This window comes from Electrona antarctica, assembly GCF_951216825.1.
Source record: "Electrona antarctica genome assembly, chromosome: 4".
NCBI lineage: Eukaryota > Metazoa > Chordata > Actinopteri > Myctophiformes > Myctophidae > Electrona > Electrona antarctica.
In genome coordinates this window covers 2,832,908-2,857,390 of record NC_136809.1, presented here as the reverse complement: position 1 = coordinate 2,857,390, position 24,483 = coordinate 2,832,908, and the positions used below count along the sequence as shown (strand labels likewise).

General features: G+C 45.0%; 1 protein-coding gene across 1 annotated transcript; it reads right to left on the bottom strand.

Moving 5' to 3' along the window:
* Nucleotides 1–22,388, bottom strand: LOC306922369 (bromodomain-containing protein 4-like). The gene is made up of 9 exons (XM_079499915.1): nucleotides 22,251–22,388; nucleotides 19,793–19,925; nucleotides 17,780–18,159; nucleotides 17,125–17,568; nucleotides 14,124–14,252; nucleotides 13,052–13,309; nucleotides 12,388–12,626; nucleotides 9,984–10,084; nucleotides 1–456 (listed from the first exon to the last, which is right to left on the bottom strand). The coding sequence occupies exons 1-9, from the start codon at nucleotides 22,359–22,361 to the stop codon at nucleotides 59–61; spliced, it is 2,193 nt and encodes a 730-aa protein (XP_079356041.1). The 5' UTR covers nucleotides 22,362–22,388; the 3' UTR covers nucleotides 1–58.
* Nucleotides 22,389–24,483: the final 2,095 nt, after the last annotated feature.

Below are 24,483 nucleotides of genomic sequence, written 5' to 3'. Positions count from 1 at the left end.
ACGAAATTGTCAATATATGTATGTAGTCTTAGTTTTAGTCATCATGGTTAGTTTTCATTTAGTTTTCGTCAGTGGAAAAAGGTAGTCGACGAACATTCTTCGTCTTAGTTTTAGTCGACCAAATCACCACTGTATTAGATAGTCTCTCTCTCTCTCTCTCTCTCTCTCTACCTGCAGCCGGCCTCCTCTTCCTCCTCAGACTGGTGGAGACGTACTTCTCCAGCTCCCGCAGCGTGGAGGGCTTGAGCGTCTCGAAGTCGATCTCGATCTCGTCGGGGTTGGAGTTCTTCAGCGACGGCTCCCGTGACTGTATGATGTGCACCACGCGGCCCAGCTTGTCGCCCGGCAGCTTGTTGATGTCCAGGCTGAGCTGACGCTTCTCCTCGTACGACATCGGCCGGCACTTCTCGCCGGACGCGCCGCCGCCGCCGCCGCCACCGCTGCGTCCAAACACGCCTGCGGAGAGATTTTGAGTGTGTTAAAACTAGAGGTTTGTGTTGACAACATTAACCCATTTTGACGTGATTCTACAAATGTCTTCTAAATCCTGACAGTTTTCTGAAAAACCCATGTTTCTGTATCAGTGGTTCTCAAACCTTTTCATGTCAAGGACCCCCAAAAATATATGTAATTGGCCGCCGACCCCCATCTGAAAATATGTTGTTCCAGGGACCTCCTCCCAGAAGCAAAGATTTGAGTTAAAAACTCACATTTTCACGATTTTTCACAAATAGCAGACCTACAAGCTCATAGCGCGGCACTGAGTGCCGCGCTATGAGCTTGTAGATCTGCTATTTTTCAATAGCTGAAGTATATACCAACAGGGGTTCACGCCCAGAATGGGTTAAACAATCCGTTTCAGGACGGGAACCCCTTTTGGTGTTTTATTAGGATTATTTTATACTTTAGAATGAAGCACTGAGAAAACTGTTGCGCCTTTCGTCGTCCTTTTTCTTTCCAAACTTGACTACGGTAGCGGTGGTCTCAAAAACATAAGGGAAACTTTGACAGGAAAAGACTCGCTCACCGTATAGAAAATAGAAGTAAAACTCCTTAAACTGAGACTTAGAAAAATATTTCTTCTTTATTTGAACATGCTCAAAGTGCTCGTGCTCAAAGTGCAATTAAAAAGCAAACGTTTCGGTCCTAGGACCTTCGTCAGTGCTATATGATTTTCACAGACACAGGACTTGCTCTTAAAGAGCTCCAAAACAATACAGCTCAGGTGCTGAGATTGCTAATTGATGACATCACCAGATGGTGGGGCGTGGACATTACAGAATAGATATACAAATTCACACAGTTATATAGGAAACAAGAATACTGCATACAATACATCACATGTTGACAGACTAATACAATCACTTTTTGAAAATAACTTTTTCCTTATAGGTAGCACTGGAGGGAGAGATCTTCATTCAAGCCACCTGGATTGACAGACTGTAAATAATAAATCCATCTAGATTCAGTTTGGAGGAGTTTAGTGTCTCTTCTAGATTTCTTAATTTGTTCAATAACTGTGTAAGACAGATCTGCTATGGAGTGACCGGCTTCCATGAAATGTCTTGCGACCGGAGATTTGATGTCTTTGCGTCTGATGGCACTCATGTGTTCTATGATGCGTGTGCGGACTGCCCTAGATGTTTTGCCTACATACTGTAGATTACATTTACATGTAATCATGTAGACTACATTAGAAGAACTAAAATTCACAAATTGTCTGATAGTGTATTGTTTGTTAGTAACTGCACTTGTAAATGTGTTCATTTTCTTGGAGTTTTTACAGGCCACACAATGTAGACAAGGGTAGAAGCCGGTGACTCCATCCAACCTCCCCGTTTGTTGCTGGGGGGGTATGTAGCAGTCTGCTTTCACCATATAGTCTCTGATGCTTCGAGATCTATAATGAGAGAAAAGAGGAGGGTCAGTGAACACTTTGGCACCTTCAGGGTCAGCTGACAAAACATGCCAGTGTTTCTCTATGATGCTATGTAAATCATTGCTCAAAGGATTATAAGTAGTGATGCAGGCACATGAATGTTTCTTTTTAGTCTGTGTAACCTGGTTTGGATTATTCAATTTAGTTAAAGCAGAGTCAAGCCATTTTTTGGGGTGTCTCTCTCTTTTTCAAAATCTGACTGACTGTTACAGATTCGTTTCAGTCTAAGGAATTGAGAATATGGTAAACCTTTCTTCAAAGCAGGGGGGTGTGCACTGGTGGCATGTAAAAGACTATTCTTGTCTGTGGGTTTTGTGTACAATTTGCCATCCTGAAAAAGTACACGGGTGTCTAGAAATGGAATTTCATGTTTGCTGAATTCCATATTGAATTTAATGGTAGGTGCCAGATTGTTCAGGTAGGACACAAAACTATGAAGCTCTTCCTCAGTACCTTGCCAGATAAGGATAATATCATCAATATATCTCTTAAATAACAACATATTGTGGGCAAAAGGATTGTTGTACCACACTGAATTGTGTTCAAGGAAGCCCAAGGCAATGCCTGCATAACCTGGACTGAATACTGAGCCCATTGGTGCCCCCTGCAGTTGGAGATGATAGGAGTTCTCAAATAGAAAATAGTTTTTGTGTAAAATCATGGATGTCATTTCTACCAGAAAGTTGGTTGGAGGTGTCAATTCATCCCTTAAGTCTAAATAGAATCTTAATGACTCCATGCCTAAATCATGGGGGATATTAGTGTATAGGGAGACCACATCAAGGGTAGCCAAAATAATATTGGCAGTGGAATTGGGAATATTTACCTCTGAAAGTTGTTGTATGAAGTCTTAAATAAGAGGGCAATTTGGTTACAATGGGTCTCATGTGGCGATCAACAAACTGAGAGAGGGGCTCTGTGAGGCTGTCATTAGAAGCCACTATGGGTCTGCCTGGAGGGTGAGAAAGAGATTTGTGAATTTTTGGAACACAGTAAAATAGAGACAGAGGGTTTGTCTTTGGTAAGAAATGTACACTCTGCTGGTGTTATACAACCCTCCAGCAATGAATCCTGGAGGAAGTTGTCTATTTCCTTCTCATAAGAAAGTGTAGGATCTTTGTCTAATTTGACATAGTAAGAAGTGTTAGAAAGTTGAGACAGAGCTTCATTTACATAATCTGTTCTATTTAGTACAACTTTCTAACACTTCTTACTATGTCAAATTAGACAAAGATCCTACACTTTCTTATAAGAAGGAAATAGACAACTTCCTCCAGGATTCATTGCTGGAGGGTTGTATAACACCAGCAGAGTGAAAACAGCCTCACAGAGCCCCTCTCTCAGTTTGTTGATCGCCACATGAGACCCATTGTAACCAAATTGCCCTCTTATTTAAGAGACACAGGAGACTTCATACAACAACTTTCAGAGGTAAATATTCCCAATTCCACTGCCAATATTATTTTGGCTACCCTTGATGTGGTCTCCCTATACACTAATATCCCCCATGATTTAGGCATGGAGTCATTAAGATTCTATTTAGACTTAAGGGATGAATTGACACCTCCAACCAACTTTCTGGTAGAAATGACATCCATGATTTTACACAAAAACTATTTTCTATTTGAGAACTCCTATCATCTCCAACTGCAGGGGGCACCAATGGGCTCAGTATTCAGTCCAGGTTATGCAGGCATTGCCTTGGGCTTCCTTGAACACAATTCAGTGTGGTACAACAATCCTTTTGCCCACAATATGTTGTTATTTAAGAGATATATTGATGATATTATCCTTATCTGGCAAGGTACTGAGGAAGAGCTTCATAGTTTTGTGTCCTACCTGAACAATCTGGCACCTACCATTAAATTCAATATGGAATTCAGCAAACATGAAATTCCATTTCTAGACACCCGTATACTTTTTCAGGATGGCAAATTGTCCACCACTCTGTACACCAAACCCACAGACAAGAATAGTCTTTTACATGCCACCAGTGCACACCCCCCTGCTTTGAAGAAAGGTTTACCATATTCTCAATTCCTTAGACTGAAACGAATCTGTAACAGTCAGTCAGATTTTGAAAAAGAGAGAGACATCATGTACAGAAACTTTGTTGAAAGAGGGTACCCCAAAAAATGGCTTGACTCTGCTTTAACTAAATTGAATAATCCAAACCAGGTTACACAGACTAAAAAGAAACATTCATGTGCCTGCATCACTACTTATAATCCTTTGAGCAATGATTTACATAGCATCATAGAGAAACACTGGCATGTTTTGTCAGCTGACCCTGAAGGTGCCAAAGTGTTCACTGACCCTCCTCTTTTCTCTCATTATAGATCTCGAAGCATCAGAGACTATATGGTGAAAGCAGACTGCTACATACCCCCCCAGCAACAAACGGGGAGGTTGGATGGAGTCACCGGCTTCTACCCTTGTCTACATTGTGTGGCCTGTAAAAACTCCAAGAAAATGAACACATTTACAAGTGCAGTTACTAACAAACAATACACTATCAGACAATTTGTGAATTTTAGTTCTTCTAATGTAGTCTACATGATTACATGTAAATGTAATCTACAGTATGTAGGCAAAACATCTAGGGCAGTCCGCACACGCATCATAGAACACATGAGTGCCATCAGACGCAAAGACATCAAATCTCCGGTCGCAAGACATTTCATGGAAGCCGGTCACTCCATAGCAGATCTGTCTTACACAGTTATTGAACAAATTAAGAAATCTAGAAGAGACACTAAACTCCTCCAAACTGAATCTAGATGGATTTATTATTTACAGTCTGTCAATCCAGGTGGCTTGAATGAAGATCTCTCCCTCCAGTGATACCTATAAGGAAAAGTTATTTTCAAAAAGTGATTGTATTAGTCTGTCAACATGTGATGTATTGTATGCAGTATTCTTGTTTCCTATATAACTGTGTGAATTTGTATATCTATTCTGTAATGTCCACGCCCCACCATCTGGTGATGTCATCAATTAGCAATCTCAGCACCTGAGCTGTATTGTTTTGGAGCTCTTTAAGAGCAAGTCCTGTGTCTGTGAAAATCATATAGCACTGACGAAGGTCCTAGGACCGAAACGTTTGCTTTTTAATTGCACTTTGAGCACGAGCACTTTGAGCATGTTCAAATAAAGAAGAAATATTTTTCTAAGTCTCAGTTTAAGGAGTTTTACTTCTATTTTCTATACGGTGAGTGAGTCTTTTCCTGTCAAAGTTTCCCTTATACTTTAGATTGATCCAGAATCCAGATTAAATTAAAGCTCTTCTTTTCTAAAGGCCCTATATCTCCTGTTGCCTCAAGTAATCATTTTAGACCTAAAAGTAATTTTTGTCCTAATGTACAGAATCCTCCTATCAACACTTTTTGCAGAACAGGATGTTTTTAAGGTCATTGAACAGCCCTTTAAGGTCATTGAACAACCCTTTAAGGTCATTGAACAACCCTTTAACCCTCTTGTGGCCGTGCCTAATTAACAGTGGATTGTGCCTTCAGCCAGCATTATTCATATGTTTAATTTGTCATTTTAATGCCAATAGAAAAATCCGCGATATACACACTATATCTCATTTTGACGGGGCAAGACTATAGTATTGGGACAATCAGTCCTGATGGTGGCGGTAACGTCACCATTTTGCCGATTCTGACCAAAGAGAGCGAGTGAACGATAAACACTTCCGGTTTGGATCAAAATATCCGGTAGTAGCTTTGCTACTGTGCAACATCATCAGATGTCCGGAATGCTAAGCTATCATCGTATTTTTCATAACTAAGTCAAATTAAGCTCTAATCAAGCCCAACACATCGCATTTTACGCAGCGATGCATGCGCAATCACGCGCGTGTGTGATCGACCGTGCACGTGCGGATTTCGGCCGGTTTTAGGAAGATTACATCGGCCGTTAGCCAAATTAGCCGAAAAATGCTACATTTTGCGACAATAAGCTCCCGATTATTGGGAATCAATCGATTACGTCCATTACGTCAGTGGCCATAAGGGATTTATTGATTTCATTACGTCAAGGGCCATAAGGGGGTTAAGGTCATTGAACAACCCTTTAAGGTCATTGAACAACCCTTTAAAGTCATTGAACAGCCCTTTAAGGTCATTGAACAACCCTTTAAGGTCATTGAACAACCATTTAAGGTCATTGAACAACCCGTTAAGGTCATTGAACAGCCCTTTAAGGTCATTGAACAACCCTTTAAGGTCATTGAACAGCCCTTTAAGTTCATTGAACAGGTCATTGAACAGCCCTTTAAGGTCATTGAACAACCCTTTAAGGTCATTGAACAGGTCATTGAACAGCCCTTTAAGGTCATTGAACAACCCTTTAAGGTCATTGAACAACCCGTTAAGGTCATTGAACAGCCCTTTAAGGTCATTGAACAACCCTTTAAGGTCATTGAACAACCCTTTAAGGTCATTGAACAGCCCTTTAAGGTCATTGAACAGCCCTTTAAGGTCATTGAACAACCCTTTAAGGTCATTGAACAACCCTTTGAGGTCATTGAACAGCCCTTTGAGGTCATTGAACAGCCCTTTAAGGTCATTGAACAACCCTTTAAGGTCATTGAACAGCCCTTTGAGGTCATTGAACAACCCTTTGAGGTCATTGAACAGCCCTTTGAGGTCATTGAACAGCCCTTTACGGTCATTGAACAGCCCTTTACGGTCATTGAACAGCCCTTTAAGGTCATTGAACAGCCCTTTGAGGTCATTGAACAACCCTTTAAGGTCATTGAACAGCCCTTTAAGGTCATTGAACAGCCCTTTGAGGTCATTGAACAACCCTTTAAGGTCATTGAACAGCCCTTTGAGGTCATTGAACAACCCTTTAAGGTCATTGAACAACCCTTTAAGGTCATTGAACAGCCCTTTAAGGTCATTGAACAGCCCTTTGAGGTCATTGAACAGCCCTTTAAGGTCATTGAACAGCCCTTTGAGGTCATTGAACAGCCCTTTAAGGTCATTGAACAGCCCTTTAAGGTCATTGAACAGCCCTTTGAGGTCATTGAACAACCCTTTAAGGTCATTGAACAGCCCTTTAAGGTCATTGAACAACCCTTTGAGGTCATTGAACAGCCCTTTGAGGTCATTGAACAACCCTTTGAGGTCATTGAACAACCCTTTGAGGTCATTGAACAACCCTTTGAGGTCATTGAACAGCCCTTTGAGGTCATTGAACAGCCCTTTGAGGTCATTGAACAACCCTTTGAGGTCATTGAACAACCCTTTAAGGTCATTGAACAGCCCTTTGAGGTCATTGAACAACCCTTTAAGGTCATTGAACAGCCCTTTGAGGTCATTGAACAACCCTTTAAGGTCATTGAACAACCCTTTGAGGTCATTGAACAACCCTTTAAGGTCATTGAACAACCCTTTGAGGTCATTGAACAGCCCTTTGAGGTCATTGAACAACCCTTTACGGTCATTGAACAGCCCTTTGAGGTCATTGAACAGCCCTTTGAGGTCATTGAACAGCCCTTTAAGGTCATTGAACAGCCCTTTGAGGTCATTGAACAACCCTTTAAGGTCATTGAACAACCCTTTGAGGTCATTGAACAACCCTTTGAGGTCATTGAACAGCCCTTTGAGGTCATTGAACAGCCCTTTAAGGTCATTGAACAGCCCTTTAAGGTCATTGAACAGCCCTTTAAGGTCATTGAACAACCCTTTAAGGTCATTGAACAGCCCTTTAAGGTCATTGAACAACCCTTTAAGGTCATTGAACAACCCTTTAAGGTCATTGAACAACCCTTTAAGGTCATTGAACAGCCCTTTAAGGTCATTGAACAACCCGTTAAGGTCATTGAACAACCCGTTAAGGTCATTGAACAGCCCTTTAAGGTCATTGAACAACCCTTTAAGGTCATTGAACAACCCTTTAAGGTCATTGAACAGCCCTTTAAGGTCATTGAACAGCCCTTTAAGGTCATTGAACAACCCTTTAAGGTCATTGAACAGCCCTTTGAGGTCATTGAACAACCCTTTAAGGTCATTGAACAACCCTTTAAGGTCATTGAACAACCCTTTAAGGTCATTGAACAGCCCTTTAAGGTCATTGAACAACCCTTTGAGGTCATTGAACAGCCCTTTGAGGTCATTGAACAGCCCTTTGAGGTCATTGAACAGCCCTTTGAGGTCATTGAACAACCCTTTGAGGTCATTGAACAACCCTTTGAGGTCATTGAACAGCCCTTTGAGGTCATTGAACAGCCCTTTGAGGTCATTGAACAGCCCTTTGAGGTCATTGAACAACCCTTTGAGGTCATTGAACAACCCTTTAAGGTCATTGAACAGCCCTTTGAGGTCATTGAACAACCCTTTAAGGTCATTGAACAGCCCTTTGAGGTCATTGAACAGCCCTTTGAGGTCATTGAACAACCCTTTGAGGTCATTGAACAACCCTTTAAGGTCATTGAACAACCCTTTAAGGTCATTGAACAGCCCTTTGAGGTCATTGAACAACCCTTTAAGGTCATTGAACAGCCCTTTGAGGTCATTGAACAGCCCTTTGAGGTCATTGAACAGCCCTTTAAGGTCATTGAACAGCCCTTTGAGGTCATTGAACAACCCTTTAAGGTCATTGAACAACCCTTTGAGGTCATTGAACAACCCTTTAAGGTCATTGAACAACCCTTTAAGGTCATTGAACAGCCCTTTAAGGTCATTGAACAGCCCTTTAAGGTCATTGAACAACCCTTTAAGGTCATTGAACAGCCCTTTAAGGTCATTGAACAACCCTTTAAGGTCATTGAACAACCCTTTAAGGTCATTGAACAACCCTTTAAGGTCATTGAACAACCCTTTAAGGTCATTGAACAACCCGTTAAGGTCATTGAACAGCCCTTTAAGGTCATTGAACAACCCTTTAAGGTCATTGAACAACCCTTTAAGGTCATTGAACAGCCCTTTAAGGTCATTGAACAGCCCTTTAAGGTCATTGAACAACCCTTTGAGGTCATTGAACAACCCTTTAAGGTCATTGAACAGCCCTTTGAGGTCATTGAACAACCCTTTAAGGTCATTGAACAACCCTTTAAGGTCATTGAACAGCCCTTTAAGGTCATTGAACAACCCTTTAAGGTCATTGAACAGCCCTTTGAGGTCATTGAACAGCCCTTTAAGGTCATTGAACAGCCCTTTGAGGTCATTGAACAGCCCTTTAAGGTCATTGAACAGCCCTTTAAGGTCATTGAACAACCCTTTAAGGTCATTGAACAACCCTTTGAGGTCATTGAACAACCCTTTAAGGTCATTGAACAACCCTTTGAGGTCATTGAACAACCCTTTCGGATCCAACTTTGTCATTTCAAAGTGAGAATTTGATTTCCTTCGTTGCCAATATATAATATAATATATAATATAATATAATATATAATATATATAATATAATATATAATATAATATATAATATAATATATAATATAATATATAATATAATATATAATATAATATCCTATCCGATCTACAAGCACCGCTTGTGGATCTGCCATTTTTTTTAAAGAATCGTGAAAATGTGGCGCAAATCTTTGAATATATATTCTTTCACAGCGAACACTTTTAAACTCAAATCTTTGCTTCTGGGGGGGTCCCTGGAACAACATATTTTCCAGATGGGCGACCGCAGCCAAATACAGATAATTCCTCGACATGAAAATGCTTGAGCACCACTGACATATAGAAACATAGGTTTTTTTCAGAAAACTTTTAGGATTTAGAAGACATTTTGTAGAATCTAGTTTCGGTGCCCCACCCGTCCTTCCTGTTCTGACATTCCATATGTTGATCTGACCTCATCAAACCCTGTACACTCAAGACACGCTCCATAAATGGCCCGTACAGAATTAATTCCATATGTTGATCCCCCCCCCCCTCGCAGTCTGCTGTCACCCCCAGGCGGATGGGTGCACCCGACCTTGCCCTAAAAGGCGAGGTCGGGTGCACGCATCCGCCTGGGCGAGGTCTCTTCTCACACTCAGGGCGTCTTACTGGTAACAAACGTATGCTCTCATACACACCCATGTCTTCCTCTGCTTCCAGAGAGGCCGAGGGGACCAGAGGGGTCGGCCCGGCTGGAGTAGGCCCTCCTGGGCGACTGTTCTTCAGCCCGTCCTTCTTGCTGTGGAGGAGAGACAGATGTCCATCAGACCCCTTGAACCCTGTACCACTGTACCACTACCACGGTACCACTGTACATAGAAACAACCGTCTGATTTAAGGGCCTTGAACCCTGTACCACTGTACCACGGTACATAGAAACAACCGTCTGATTTAAGGGCCTTGAACCCTGTACCACTGTACCACGGTACATAGAAACAACCGTCTGATGTAAGGGCCTTGAACCCTGTACCACTGTACCACTGTACCACTGTACCTAGAAACAACCGTCTGATTTAAGGGCCTTGAACCCTGTACCACTGTACCACTGTACCACTGTACCACTGTACCACTGTACCACTGTACCACGGTACATAGAAACAACCGTCTGATTTAAGGGCCTTGAACCCTGTACCACTGTACCACTGTACCACTGTACCACTGTACCACTGTACCACGGTACATAGAAACAACCGTCTGATGTAAGGGCCTTGAACCCTGTACCACTGTACCACTGTACCACTGTACCACTGTACCACTGTACCACTGTACCACGGTACATAGAAACAACCGTCTGATTTAAGGGCCTTGAACCCTGTACCACTGTACCACTGTACCACTGTACCACTGTACCACGGTACATAGAAACAACCGTCTGATTTAAGGGCATTGAACCCTGTACCACTGTACCCACTGTACCACGGTACCACTGTACCACTGTACCACTGTACCACTGTACCACTGTACCACTGTACCACTGTACCACGGTACATAGAAACAACCGTCTGATGTAAGGGCATTGAACCCTGTACCACTGTACCACTGTACCACTGTACCACTGTACCACTGTACCACTGTACCACTGTACCACTGTACCACGGTACATAGAAACAACCGTCTGATTTAAGGGCCTTGAACCCTGTACCACTGTACCACTGTACCACTGTACCACTGTACCACGGTACATAGAAACAACCGTCTGATTTAAGGGCCTTGAACCCTGTACCACTGTACCACTGTACATAGAAACAACAAACAACCGTCTGATTTAAGGGCCTTGCAAACGTGAAGCGAGGAACGCAGGCGTTGTTGCCTGGATCAACACAGGTCTCCTCCAGGTCTGCTCAAGAGGGGCGTGACAACGCAAGAGAAAAAAAAAAGAAGCTAAACAGTATCCAGGTGGTCTGGTGAGTCGCGGGGGGGGGGGGGGGGGGGGGGGAGGGCGTGTGCACGTAACGAGCACGCGCGCAACAAATTCACGGGAACGCGCTCACGTAAATACGCTTGCGTTGTCGCACCGCGACTGCTCCCCAAGTGCTCCACGTTAAAAACGCAGGTCTCGTTGAAAACGAACTATAGGCGCGTTTTATCGATTCACGTTTGAAAGGCCCTTTAAGCGGAATAATATTTATACTTCCAACAAAGCCCTTTTAACGAGCACAGAAAAGAGCCGTTTTCAAAATGAAACACATGCAAGGTTAGAATTCATTCAGTTGAAAATGTGTCTCGTTTGCAAGAAGCATGAATCAGCCTCAAATCTGCACAGCCTATAGAGGGTATGCGCGTGACATCATCGGAAGTTATGCGGGAACGCCCACTGAGTGGCAAAAAAATACTTTCTGGCCTTGACAGCCCATTCATCCAAACAGAAAAGTCCTGTCTGATTGTATTAAACAATGTTAAACTCACCAACATTGCAGCTGTACGAAAAGCTTGAATTATCCTCTTTCTATCTGCAAAGTTTTTGTTTCATAAAAATCCACCATAGAAACGTTACGAGCTACTTTCTGTCAAGAAATGCCCTGCATTTGATTATTTTTGTAAGTGTCAGAGTTTGGAAGTGCTTGTTTTCAATAACACAACATTTTGCTGCCTCCTGCATTATGTGACATTTACAAACAGGTGGTACGCAGGACGGTTGAGTGATTTTCAACGAGCGCTTCCAAACTCCAACACTCCATGCTGCTCAATGTTCTGCCACTCAGTCTAGATGAGAGGGGCGTGTCCACTCAGTCTAGATGAGGGGGGGGGGGGGCATGTCCACTCAGTCTAGATGAGGGGGGGGGGGGGGGGGGGGGATGTCCACTCAGTCTAGATGAGGGGGGGGGGGGGGGCGTGTCCACTCAGTCTAGATGAGGGGGGCGTGTCCACTCAGTCTAGATGAGGGGGGCGTGTCCACTCAGTCCAGATGAGGGGGGCGTGTCCACTCAGTCTAGATGAGGGGGGCGTGTCCACTCAGTCTAGATTAGAGGGGGCGTGTCCACTCAGTCTAGATGAGAGGGGGCGTGTCCTGATGGGAAAAGCATGCATGTGCGTACTCTATACCTGGTCTTCTTGCGTTCCTTCTTGGAGCTGATTGGCTCCTTGTTGTTGTTCTTTAACTTCTGGAGCAAGGCGGTTGGTGGAGGAGGAGGAGGCGGGGCCTCCACCTCCTCCACTCCTCCTCCTCCCCCCTTCTTCTTGTGCTTGTCTTTCTTCCTCTTCTCCTTCTCTCTCTCCTTCTTCTTGGGCTTACTGGGCTGCGGGGTGGAGAGGGCGGCCAGCTGCTCGTGGACCGCCTTGAGCTGCAACCAATACATTAATACATAAATCCATAATCCATCATCCATAATCCATCATCCATAATCCATAATCCATAATACATAATACATACATAGGGAATCTTGACTTTATGTGGTTTGGTATTCTAAAATGTGACTAAAACTAAGTGAAAACTAAGAGACTCTACGACTGAAACAAACATTTCTGCCAAAAACAACAACCCTTTTTACCTCTATGATGAATTCCTGTTCTGTTCTTTGTCTATATAGAAGTGTCTATTTGTACGTCTCTAAATGTTTTGATGAATTGAACATGGCGGACCCTCTTGTAAACAAGTGTAATGCTTTATGGTGTCGTTGTGAGTTGTGCTTGAAATGTACTGTAATTCTGCAAACTGTTAATAAATATTTAAATCAAACAATCAATCAAAATCAAAATGGACGCTAACCTGTTCCTGTAGCTCGGCCAGTCTCTGCTGTCTCTCGTGTTCAGAGTCGCCGGCGGACGATTCCGACTCGGAGGAGGTGGAGCTGCGGGCGGCGCGGGCGGAGACGTGGTGGGCGGCGGCCGGGGGTGGGACCTGTCGAGCGGAGGGGGCGGAGTGGTGGAGGGCCGCCACCGACACAGTGTGGGCGTGGATGTGGACGGGAGCAGGCTGCTCGACGGGCTCGTCTGGCATCTTGGCGAAACGCATCTCGAAGACGTCCTGGGAGGAGGAAGCACCACGGCAGGGATTTATAGCAACAGCTTGGGGTTGTTTTTTAGGGGCGATAAGCCCCTCCTACTGTACGTCCAGCTTTTGGTGTGTGTAAACAGTAAAGGTGGCCGTACACTAGCCGATAATCAGGCATTTTTGACGCTCGGGGGGTGCCCGACTCAATCGGGAGCGATTCTCGGGCATAAATTATCGTCTAGTGCGAGTGCATAAAAGATCCAATCGTAATCCCTCCGATCTGCTCGGGTCCGCTCACACCGCGCTCACCACGCATGTTTGATATTTGCTCTGCCCCGCTCTTCCCCCGCAACTCCCCTCTCCTCTCCTATCCACTCCCTCGGGGCAGCTGCGCCCGAGTTTTAAAACCGTGTAGTGTGTGCTGCATAAAATAATCGGATAAAATAATCGGGCCCGATTATCCTGTAGTGTGGTGCTATCAGATTATCCTGTAGTGTGGTGCTATCAGATTATCCTGTAGTGTGGTGCTATCAGATTATCCTGTAGTGTGGTGCTATCAGATTATCCTGTAGTGTGGTGCTATCAGATTTCAGATTGAAAAAAATCGGCTAGTGTAAGGCCCTGTTTTTAGGACTCGAACCTTCGGCAGGAATTTTCGAGCGAACCTTCGAACCATTTGTTTCTAAATAATTTGAAAATTAACCTTCGAGCTCGGCACGGGGGGGGGGGGGGGGGAGGGGGGGGGGGGGGCTATGTAGCGAGTGTGTGTGGGGCGGCTGTGCAGTGTCTGTGTTGTTGTGATTTGCTTAATAATTTGCATGGTGATCTTGTGTCGTGTTTGTTTTACCTGCATTTTGCGCGCCATGGCAACCACGTCGTGGTCTGGAGGATTGTACTTGTAGCAGTTTGAGAACATCAGCCTGACGTCGGCCGCAAAGTCCTGGGCCGCTCGGTACTGTCTGTTGTCCATCTTATTCTGAAACACAGAGAGGTACTGTCTGTTGTCCATCTTATTCTGAAACACACAGAGGTACTGTCTGTTGTCCATCTTATTCTGAAACACACAGAGGTACTGTCTGTTGTCTTATTCTGAAACACAGAGAGGTACTGTCTGTTGTCTTATTCTGAAACACACAGAGGTACTGTCTGTTGTCTTATTCTGAAACACAGAGAGGTACTGTCTGTTGTCTTATTCTGAAACACACAGAGGTAGTGTCTGTTGTCTTATTCTGAAACACAGAGAGGTACTGTCTGTTGTCCATCTTATTCTGTGGGAGGGGAGAGAGGTGGACACACTGTCCACCACACTGTCCACCACTACTGTCCACCACTACTGTCCAGGGCTCTGTCCACCACTACTGTCCACCACACTGTCCAGGGCTCTGTCCACCACACTGTCCACCACACTGTCCACCACACTGTCCAGGGCTCTGTCCACCACACTGTCCACCACACTGTCCAGGGCTCTGTCCAGGGCTCTGTCCACCACACTGTCCACCACACTGTCCAGGGCTCTGTCCACCACACTGTCCACCACACTGTCCACCACACTGTCCACCACTACTGTCCACCACATTGTCCACCACACTGTCCACCACTACTGTCCACCACACTGTCCACCACACTGTCCACCACTACTGTCCACCACATTGTCCACCACACTGTCCACCACTACTGTCCACCACTACTGTCCAGGGCTCTGTCCACCACACTGTCCACCACTACTGTCCACCACTACTGTCCACCACTACTGTCCACCTCTACTGTCCAGGGCTCTGTCCACCTCTACTGTCCAGGGCTCTGTCCACCTCTACTCCCTTTTGGTGTTTTAAGTATCATGCTATACTTTAGCTATTGAAAAATCGAGCTTGTAGATCTGCTATTTTTGAGAAATCGTGAAAATGTGGCGCGCATCCTTGAATATATATTCTTTCAGAGCGAACTTTTAGCTCAAATCTTTTCTTCCGGGGGGAGTCTCTAGAACAACATATTTTCAGATGGAGGTCAGATGGAGGTCAGATGGAGGTCAGATGGAGGTCAGAGGTCAGCGGCCAAATCCAGATAATTCTGGGAGTCGTTGACATGAAAATGGTTGAGCACCGCTGACAGAAACATAGGGTTGAGCACCGCTGACACAGAAACATAGGGTTGAGCACCGCTGACAGAAACATAGGGTTGAGCACCGCTGACACAGAAACATAGGGTTGAGCACCGCTGACACAGAAACATAGGGTTGAGCACCGCTGACACAGAAACATAGGGTTGAGCACCGCTGACACAGAAACATAGGGTTGAGCACCGCTGACACAGAAACATAGGGTTGAGCACCGCTGACACAGAAACATAGGGTTGAGCACCGCTGACACAGAAACATAGGGTTTAATGGTTGAGCACCGCTGACACAGAAACATAGGGTTTCTCAGAAAAGGTCTCAGGTCTAAATGCGTCAACGCAATCCATCCCAGCCCTCTAGGACTAGATCGTGGGTTAGGTTAGGTAGGTGTCGGACTAATACGGGAAATGCTGCCGCGACTGCTGTCGGCAGTTGGCGGCTACTCCGCCGCTCACTCGCTCTCTGTCCTCCCGTCGCGGGAGCTGGACGCTTACCTTGGCGGTACTGAGGTCCATGGGGTGCTTGATGATGTCATGGTAGTCGTGTCAGGCCCAGAGGGTCTTACCTTGACGGTACTGAGGTCCATGGGGTGCTTGATGATGTCGTGGTAGTCGTGTCAGGCCCAGAGGGTCTTACCTTGGCGGAGCTGAGGTCCATGGGGTGCTTGATGACATAGATATATATAAACACTAGATGGCTCAAGGCGGAGTTTCTGACGTCGTTCACCCGGCAGCCATCTTTCTTCGGGGCTACAGTACAGTATGTTCAATGGCAGCTCAAACAGAAACAGTCATAACTCGCTCAAATCTTGACGGATTTACAAACGGGTTGGTTTATTACAAACGTTGTCAACGTGGCTATGATTCAGGACGCTTATCTGCTTAATTTATGTTTTTTATATGAACGTCGTATAAAATCATATACGTATGCGGACGTCTCTGACGTTTATAACAAACCAAACCGTTTGAAAATCGGTTGAAAATTGATTAAGTTATGGTCATTTAAGAGTACATGCCCCATAGACACAATGTTATGTGTCCCGAGGTAAGATGGGCGCCACGTAACGACGTCGCTCTCCATTGGCCAACAGCGCGGGTGAGCTATCTAGAGTTTATATATATCTATGCTTGATGATGTCGTGGTAGTCGTGTCAGGCCCAGAGGGTCTTACCTTGACGGTACTGAGGTCCACGGGGTGCTTGATGATGTCGTGGTAGTCGTGCAGGCCCAGAGGGTCTTACCTTGATGGAGCTGAGGTCCATGGGGTGCTTGATGATGTCGTGGTAGTCGTGTCAGGCCCAGAGGGTCTTACCTTGACGGAGCTGAGGTCCATGGGGTGCTTGATGATGTCGTGGTAGTCGTGCAGGCCCAGAGGGTCTTACCTTGACGGAGCTGAGGTCCATGGGGTGCTTGATGATGTCGTGGTAGTCGTGTCAGGCCCAGAGGGTCTTACCTTGACGGAGCTGAGGTCCATGGGGTGCTTGATGATGTCGTGGTAGTCGTGCAGGCCCAGAGGGTCTTACCTTGACGGAGCTGAGGTCCATGGGGTGCTTGATGATGTTGTGGTAGTCGTGTCAGGCCCAGAGGGTCTTACCTTGACGGTACTGAGGTCCATGGGGTGCTTGATGATGTCGTGGTAGTCGTGTCAGGCCCAGAGGGTCTTACCTTGACGGAGCTGAGGTCCATGGGGTGCTTGATGATGTCGTGGTAGTCGTGTCAGGCCCAGAGGGTCTTACCTTGACAGAGCTGAGGTCCATGGGGTGCTTGATGATGTCGTGGTAGTCGTGCAGGCCCAGGGCGCGCACGTCCACGGGCTTGTAGAAGGGCCAGGCGTACGCCACGTGCTTCTTGGAGAGCATCTCTCGGACCAGGCCGGCGCAGTACCGCAGCTGCTCCTGGCACTTGGGAGTGGCCTTTGTCGTCCCTCCTCCTCCTCCTCCTCCTCCTCCCCCCGATAACGAACCGCCACCGCCGACTCCGCCTCCGCCGCCCAGCTGGTGCTGCGAGTCGGGCTGCAGGGCGTCTCGTAGTTTCGGCTGCTTGGACGGGCGGACGCCCTCTCGGCGGGGGCGCGTCGTTGTGGTCGTCTCGGCGGAGGAGGAGATGGGCGACGATTCGCTGAGCTGGTCGTTGGCGGTGGGCGTGGTGGTGTCGGCTTTCCTCTTCTGGCTCTTCCGCTGCTGCTTGGGAGAGAGACCCGAGAGCAGAGGTCAAAGGTTAAACAAAACGACAAAACATGAAGGAGAAAGTGACGGTTCGTGTGGGTTGTGGAACATCTTTTCTTTTTTTTAACTTTAATTTGTATCCCACGATTTTGTAACCCATTTTTCACCCCTGTGTCAATTATCTAATGTGTTCCTGGGCTCTACACACCCTCCTCACACTGCGTACCTTGACGGGGGCTGCCGAGCTGGGAGGCAGCGGGCCGGGGTGGAGGCCCGGGGGGTGGGCCAGCGTTGGTGGAGGAGTGGGGAGGAGGACCGAGGTCAGGCCCTGGACTAGAACGTCCAGCGTAGAGAGGGGGAACGGCGGGCCCAGCCGCGGGGCGTGGGAGGGCGGCGTGGGGGGCACGCGTGGAGGCGGCTGGGGGGGCTGGGCCGCCAGGGGCAACGTGGGCGGGCCCTGAGGCGTGGCGGGCGTCGTCAGGAGCGGTGGGGGGTGGTGGGGGGTCTGGGGAGTGGTGGCGGGGGACGAGAAGCCTCGTGTGTGCGGCGTGCTGCAAGGGGACGAGGAGGAGTCCTGGCCCGAGTCCTGCTGCTTGATGAGGGAGCCTGGAGGCAGTGGGAGAAAAACAGAGGAATGGATTCACCTCAAAGCCGTCTACGACAGAGGAATGGATTCACCTCAAAGCCGTCTACGACAGAGGAGGAATGGATTCACCTCAAAGCCGTCTACGACAGAGGAGGAATGGATTCACCTCAAAGCCGTCTACGACAGAGGAATGGATTCACCTCATAGCCGTCTACGACAGAGGAGGAATGGATTCACCTCAAAGCCGTCTACGACAGAGGAGGAATGGATTCACCTCATAGCCGTCTACGATAGAGGAGGAATGGATTCACCTCAAAGCCGTCTACGACAGAGGAGGAATGGATTCACCTCATAGCCGTCTACGACAGAGGAATGGATTCACCTCATAGCCGTCTACGACAGAGGAGGAATGGATTCACCTCATAGCCGTCTACGATAGAGGAGGAATGGATTCACCTCAAAGCCGTCTACGACAGAGGAGGAATGGATTCACCTCATAGCCGTCTACGACAGAGGAATGGATTCACCTCATAGCCGTCTACGACAGAGGAGGAATGGATTCACCTCATAGCCGTCTACGACAGAGGAGGAATGGATTCACCTCAAAGCCGTCTACGACAGAGGAGGAATGGATTCACCTCAAAGCCGTCTACGATAGAGGAATGGATTCACTTCATAGCCGTCTACGACAGAGGAATGGATTCACCTCAAAGCCGTCTACGACAGAGGAGGAATGGATTCACCTCATAGACGTCTACGACAGAGGAATGGATTCACCTCAAAGCCGTCTACGACAGAGGAATGGATTCACCTCAAAGCCGTCTACGACAGAGGAGGAATGGATTCACCTCATAGCCGTCTACGACAGAGGAGGAATGGATTCACCTCAAAGCCGTCTACGACAGAGGAATGGATTCACCTCAAAGCCGTCTACGACAGAGGAATGGATTCACCTCAAAGCCGTCTACGACAGAGGAGGAATGGATTCACCTCATAGCCGTCTACGACAGAGGAGGAATGGATTCACCTCATAGCCGTCTACGACAGAGGAATGGATTCACCTCAAAGCCGTCTACGACAGAGGAATGGATTCACCTCAAAGCCGTCTACGACAGAGGAGGAATGGATTCACCTCATAGCCGTCTACGACAGAGGAGGAATGGATTCACCTCATAGCCGTCTACGACAGAGGAATGGATTCACCTCAAAGCCGTCTACGACAGAGGAATGGATTCACCTCAAAGCCGTCTACGACAGAGGAGGAATGGATTCACCTCATAGCCGTCTACGACAGAGGAGGAATGGATTCACCTCATAGCCGTCTACGACAGAGGAATGGATTCACCTCATAGCCGTCTACGATAGAGGAGGAATGGATTCACCTCAAAGCCGTCTACGACAGAGGAATGGATTCACCTCAAAGCCGTCTACGACAGAGGAGGAATGGATTCACCTCATAGCCGTCTACGACAGAGGAATGGATTCACCTCAAAGCTGTCTACGACAGAGGAGGAATGGATTCACCTCATAGCCGGACAGGAGGGACAGGACAGATTGATAGAAGGGACGAGGGACAGGAGGGACAGGACAGATTGATAGAAGGGACGAGGGACACGAGGGACAGAACAGATTGACAGAAGGATAAAGGTGTACCTGAATCCCGTCTGACCCCACGCCGACCCTTGATGACCACGGCTATCTCAACCTCCTCCTGAGGCATCTCAGAGATCTTACTGAGAAACGTCTTCTCCAGAGATTCAGCCATCAGTACGATGTCATCGCCAGGCTGTGCAGAAACACAGACGACGCACGCACGCACACACACGCACACAAAGTAAAAAAATTAAATCTCAAGACTGAAAATGTAATGATTGTTTTAGGCGGACCAGCTGAAGAAATCATGACATTTCTGAGACCTTTCATGTTTCTTCAAAACTTGTATTCCATAGTTGATCACTTCAAAATACTTCAAATACTCTTTCATGTTGAAATAACAAATGACCGAAAATAGCCGATCTACAAGCTCTGAAGCTCACGACACCCACCGATCTACAATCGCACAAAAACAGCATAGTTGTTTTTCACCACCTGTGCGCAACCTAACACACACACACAAACACACGCACATATTAACTGTATATATGGTGATTTCGGGTGTGCCAGTACAGTGACAGTACAGTAGAGTACAGTACAGGGTACAGTAGAGGGACCCCCCACATGGCAACTCTGTCATTTCTCAACCGTTTCGGACGCGGGGCGGCTCGCCGGAATCGGGCCGGCACCCTGGGTGCGTTCCTGTAACATCCAGTCTTGCCTTATTGTAGATGTAGCAGTGAAGTCTTATACCTTATTGTAGAAGTCTTATACCTTATTGTAGAAGTCTTATGCCTTATTGTAGATGTAGCAGTGAAGTCTTATACAAATGTAGCAGTGAAGTCTTATACCTTATTGTAGAAGTCTTATACCTTATTGTAGAAATCTTATACCTTATTGTAAATGTAGCAGTGAAGTCTTATACCTTATTGTAGATGTAGCAGTGAAGTCTTATACCTTATTGTAAATGTAGCAGTGAAGTCTTATACCTTATTGTAAATGTAGCAGTGAAGTCTTATACCTTATTGTAAATGTAGCAGTGAAGTCTTATACCTTATTGTAGATGTAGCAGTGAAGTCTTATACCTTATTGTAAATGTAGCAGTGAAGTCTTATACCTTATTGTAGAAGTCTTATACCTTATTGTAGATGTAGCAGTGAAGTATTATACCTTATTGTAAATGTAGCAGTGAAGTCTTATACCTTATTGTAGATGTAGCAGTGAAGTCTTATACCTTATTGTAGAAGTCTTATACCTTATTGTAGAAGTCTTATGCCTTATTGTAGATGTAGCAGTGAAGTCTTATACAAATGTAGCAGTGAAGTCTTATACCTTATTGTAGAAGTCTTATACCTTATTGTAGAAGTCTTATACCTTATTGTAGAAATCTTATACCTTATTGTAAATGTAGCAGTGAAGTCTTATACCTTATTATAGATGTAGCAGTGAAGTCTTATACCTTATTGTAAATGTAGCAGTGAAGTCTTATACCTTATTGTAAATGTAGCAGTGAAGTCTTATACCTTATTGTAAATCTAGCAGTGAAGTCTTATACCTTATTGTAGATGTAGCAGTGAAGTCTTATACCTTATTGTAAATGTAGCAGTGAAGTCTTATACCTTATTGTAGATGTAGCAGTGAAGTCTTATACCTTATTGTAAATGTAGCAGTGAAGTCTTATACCTTATTGTAGATGTAGCAGTGAAGTCTTATACCTTATTGTAGAAGTCTTATACCTTATTGTAGATGTAGCAGTGAAGTCTTATACCTTATTGAAAATGTAGCAGTGAAGTCTTATACCTTATTGTAGATGTAGCAGTGAAGTCTTATACCTTATTGTAGAAGTCTTATACCTTATTGTAGATGTAGCAGTGAAGTCTTATACCTTATTGTAGAAGTCTTATACCTTATTGTAGAAGTCTTATGCCTTGTTGTAGAAGTCTTATACCTTATTGTAGATGTAGCAGTGAAGTCTTATACCTTATTGTAGAAGTCTTATACCTTATTGTAGATGTAGCAGTGAAGTCTTATACCTTATTGTAGAAGTCTTATGCCTTATTGTAGAAGTCTTATACCTTATTGTAGATGTAGCAGTGAAGTCTTATACCTTATTGTAGAAGTCTTATACCTTATTGTAGAAGTCTTATGCCTTATTGTAGAAGTCTTATACCTTATTGTAGATGTAGCAGTGAAGTCTTATGCCTTATTGTAGAAGTCTTATGCCTTATTGTAGAAGTCTTATGCCTTATTGTAGAAGTCTTATGCCTTATTGTAGAAGTCTTATACCTTATTGTAGATGTAGCAGTGAAGTCTTATGCCTTATTGTAGAAGTCTTATGCCTTATTGTAGAAGTCTTATGCCTTATTGTAGAAGTCTTATGCCTTATTGTAGAAGTCTTATACCTTATTGTAGATGTAGCAGTGAAGTCTTATGCCTTATTGTAGAAGTCTTATGCCTTATTGTAGAAGTCTTATGCCTTATTGTAGAAGTCTTATGCCTTATTGTAGAAGTCTTATACCTTATTGTAGATGTAGCAGTTGGTGAACATGGTGTTGAAGTCGTGGATACACTCCTGGGCGTTCCAGTAGTAGGAGTTCTCCAGACGTCTCCGTATCGTCCCCATGTCCATCGGGCACTTTATGATCTTGTAATAGTCCTGGAGGGAAGGAGGACAAGAGGACGGGAGGGGGGGTTATACAGCAGAAAGTACATTTGGAGTCAAAGTAATCAATATCCGTCGCGATGGCACAATTTAAGTTGACGATTTATTGTCACACAAATAACTGCGATTATTAACGATTATTAATTGTGTGTTTGGCTGAACATTGGAACTAGTGCTGCACAATTAATATAAACGAAAAGATCAGGATCTAGATTCAGACAATCTAATTTTGTGAAGTATCGTCGTGCAAGCAGCAGTATCGTTCAACTTTGACCCCTCTGTCACACGGAACTATTTTCTGGGCGTAGTGATATGGACACAAAAAACGTAGTTCCATGTGATAGAGGGGTCAAAAATTAACGAAAGTTGCACTAATATTTTAGAAATAGCTCAACAATACAAATTACGTTAGTTTTGTGAATTAATTTACTTTTAATGCGTGGCCCCCTGTGCCCCCCCCCCCACAAAATGACCGGAACTACTTAATATTTCACCAAAACCAGAGCAGAACTCCCACCACGGGACTCGGCAATCAATGAATACAGTTGCAACCACTACATTAATGGCATGTATTTCATACAGCTGAACTATCCCTTTAAACAATATTTTCAGAATCATGGGAAAAATGAGAATCGTGATCTCAATTCTTGTGGAAGAAAAATCAAGAATTCTCGTGAGGGAGAATCGTCACAAATTGAAACATAATGGAATAAACTTCCGTTTGCCTGGTAATGAAAAATGCACAGGGCAGATGAAATAGCAGATCTACAAGCTTCACCTGTAGATCACAACACGTCACTTTGTGACGCGTTGTAAGCTTGTAGATCGGCTATTTCATTTTTTTTTAAATGCATGGAAATGTTTCAACACGGAAACGATGATGACTAAATAATTGTGATTATCGCAAATAATTGCGACTAGACGATTATGACAGGCCTATAGTCTAGGGCTTTCACTTCTAGGGATTTTTACTAGTCGACTAGTTGCCTAGATTACTAGTCGACTAGTTGCCTAGATTACTAGTCGACTAGTTGCCTAGATTACTAGTCGACGAGGTTAACAGGTTACAGTACATTGGTGACTATAATCTAGCATTCTAACTGATCTTGAGGCCTACCTTTCTTCTTCTTATCAACTAGTCAACTAGTACCAGCAAGGTCACCTAGTACCAGCGAGGTCAACTAGTACCAGCAAGGTCAACTAGTTGCTTAACCCATTCTGGGCGGGAACCCCTTTTGGTGTTTTAAGCATTATGTTATGCTTTAGCTGTTGAAAAATAGCAGATCTACAAGCTCATGAGCTTGTAGGTCTGCTATTTTTGAAAAATCGTGAAAATGTGCCTGAAATCTTTGAATATATATTGTTACAGAGCAAGTTTTTAACTCAAATCTTTGCTACTGGGGGGGTCTCTGGAACAACATATTTTCAGATGGGGGTCGGCGGCCAATTACAGATAATATTGGGGCTCCTTGACATGAAAATGTTTGAGGGTTTTTCAGAAAACTGTCATGATTTAGAAGACATTTGTAGAATCGTTCCCAGGTCAATGGGTTAAAGCCCAAGCCTAGTGAAGTATTTCATGTTTTGTGTGCATCACACACACACACACACACACACACACACACACACACACACACACACACACACACACACACACACACACACACACACACACACACACACACACACACACACACACACACACACACACACACACACACACACACACACACACAGTACCCAGGCAGGTTGAGTTTGATGGCGTCGACAGGAGCCTGGAAGGGCCAGGCGAAGTGGTGTTTCCACAAGGTCTTCAATACCACTTTGAGCAGGTACTACAACAGCAACATCAGGTCTGTTATCAATCAACCTACATTAACATTTTAAGACACAGTTTAAGACCATTATTTAGAACTTTAGCCATTAAAAAAAAATAGCAGATCCACAAAGCTTGTAGATCTGATATTTATTTATTTTTTAATCGCGAGAATGTGGTGCAAATCTGGGAATACATATATATTCTTTCCCAGCGAATATTTTTAACTCAAATCTTTGCTTCTGGGGGGGGGGGGGTTCTTAGAACTACATA

What these genes read in the sequence shown, in the direction of transcription:
- LOC306922369 (XM_079499915.1), bottom strand. Translation starts at nt 22,361, where the DNA reads ATGGACATGGGGACGATACGGAGACGTCTGGAGAACTCCTACTACTGG. An exon ending in TGGCCGAGCTACAGGAACAG is followed by an intron (nt 12,627 to 13,051) that starts GTTAGCGTCCAT and finishes TATTGGTTGCAG; the next exon opens with CTCAAGGCGGTCCACGAGCA. An exon ending in GGAAGCAGAGGAAGACATGG is followed by an intron (nt 457 to 9,983) that starts GTGTGTATGAGA and finishes ATCTCTCCGCAG; the next exon opens with GCGTGTTTGGACGCAGCGGT.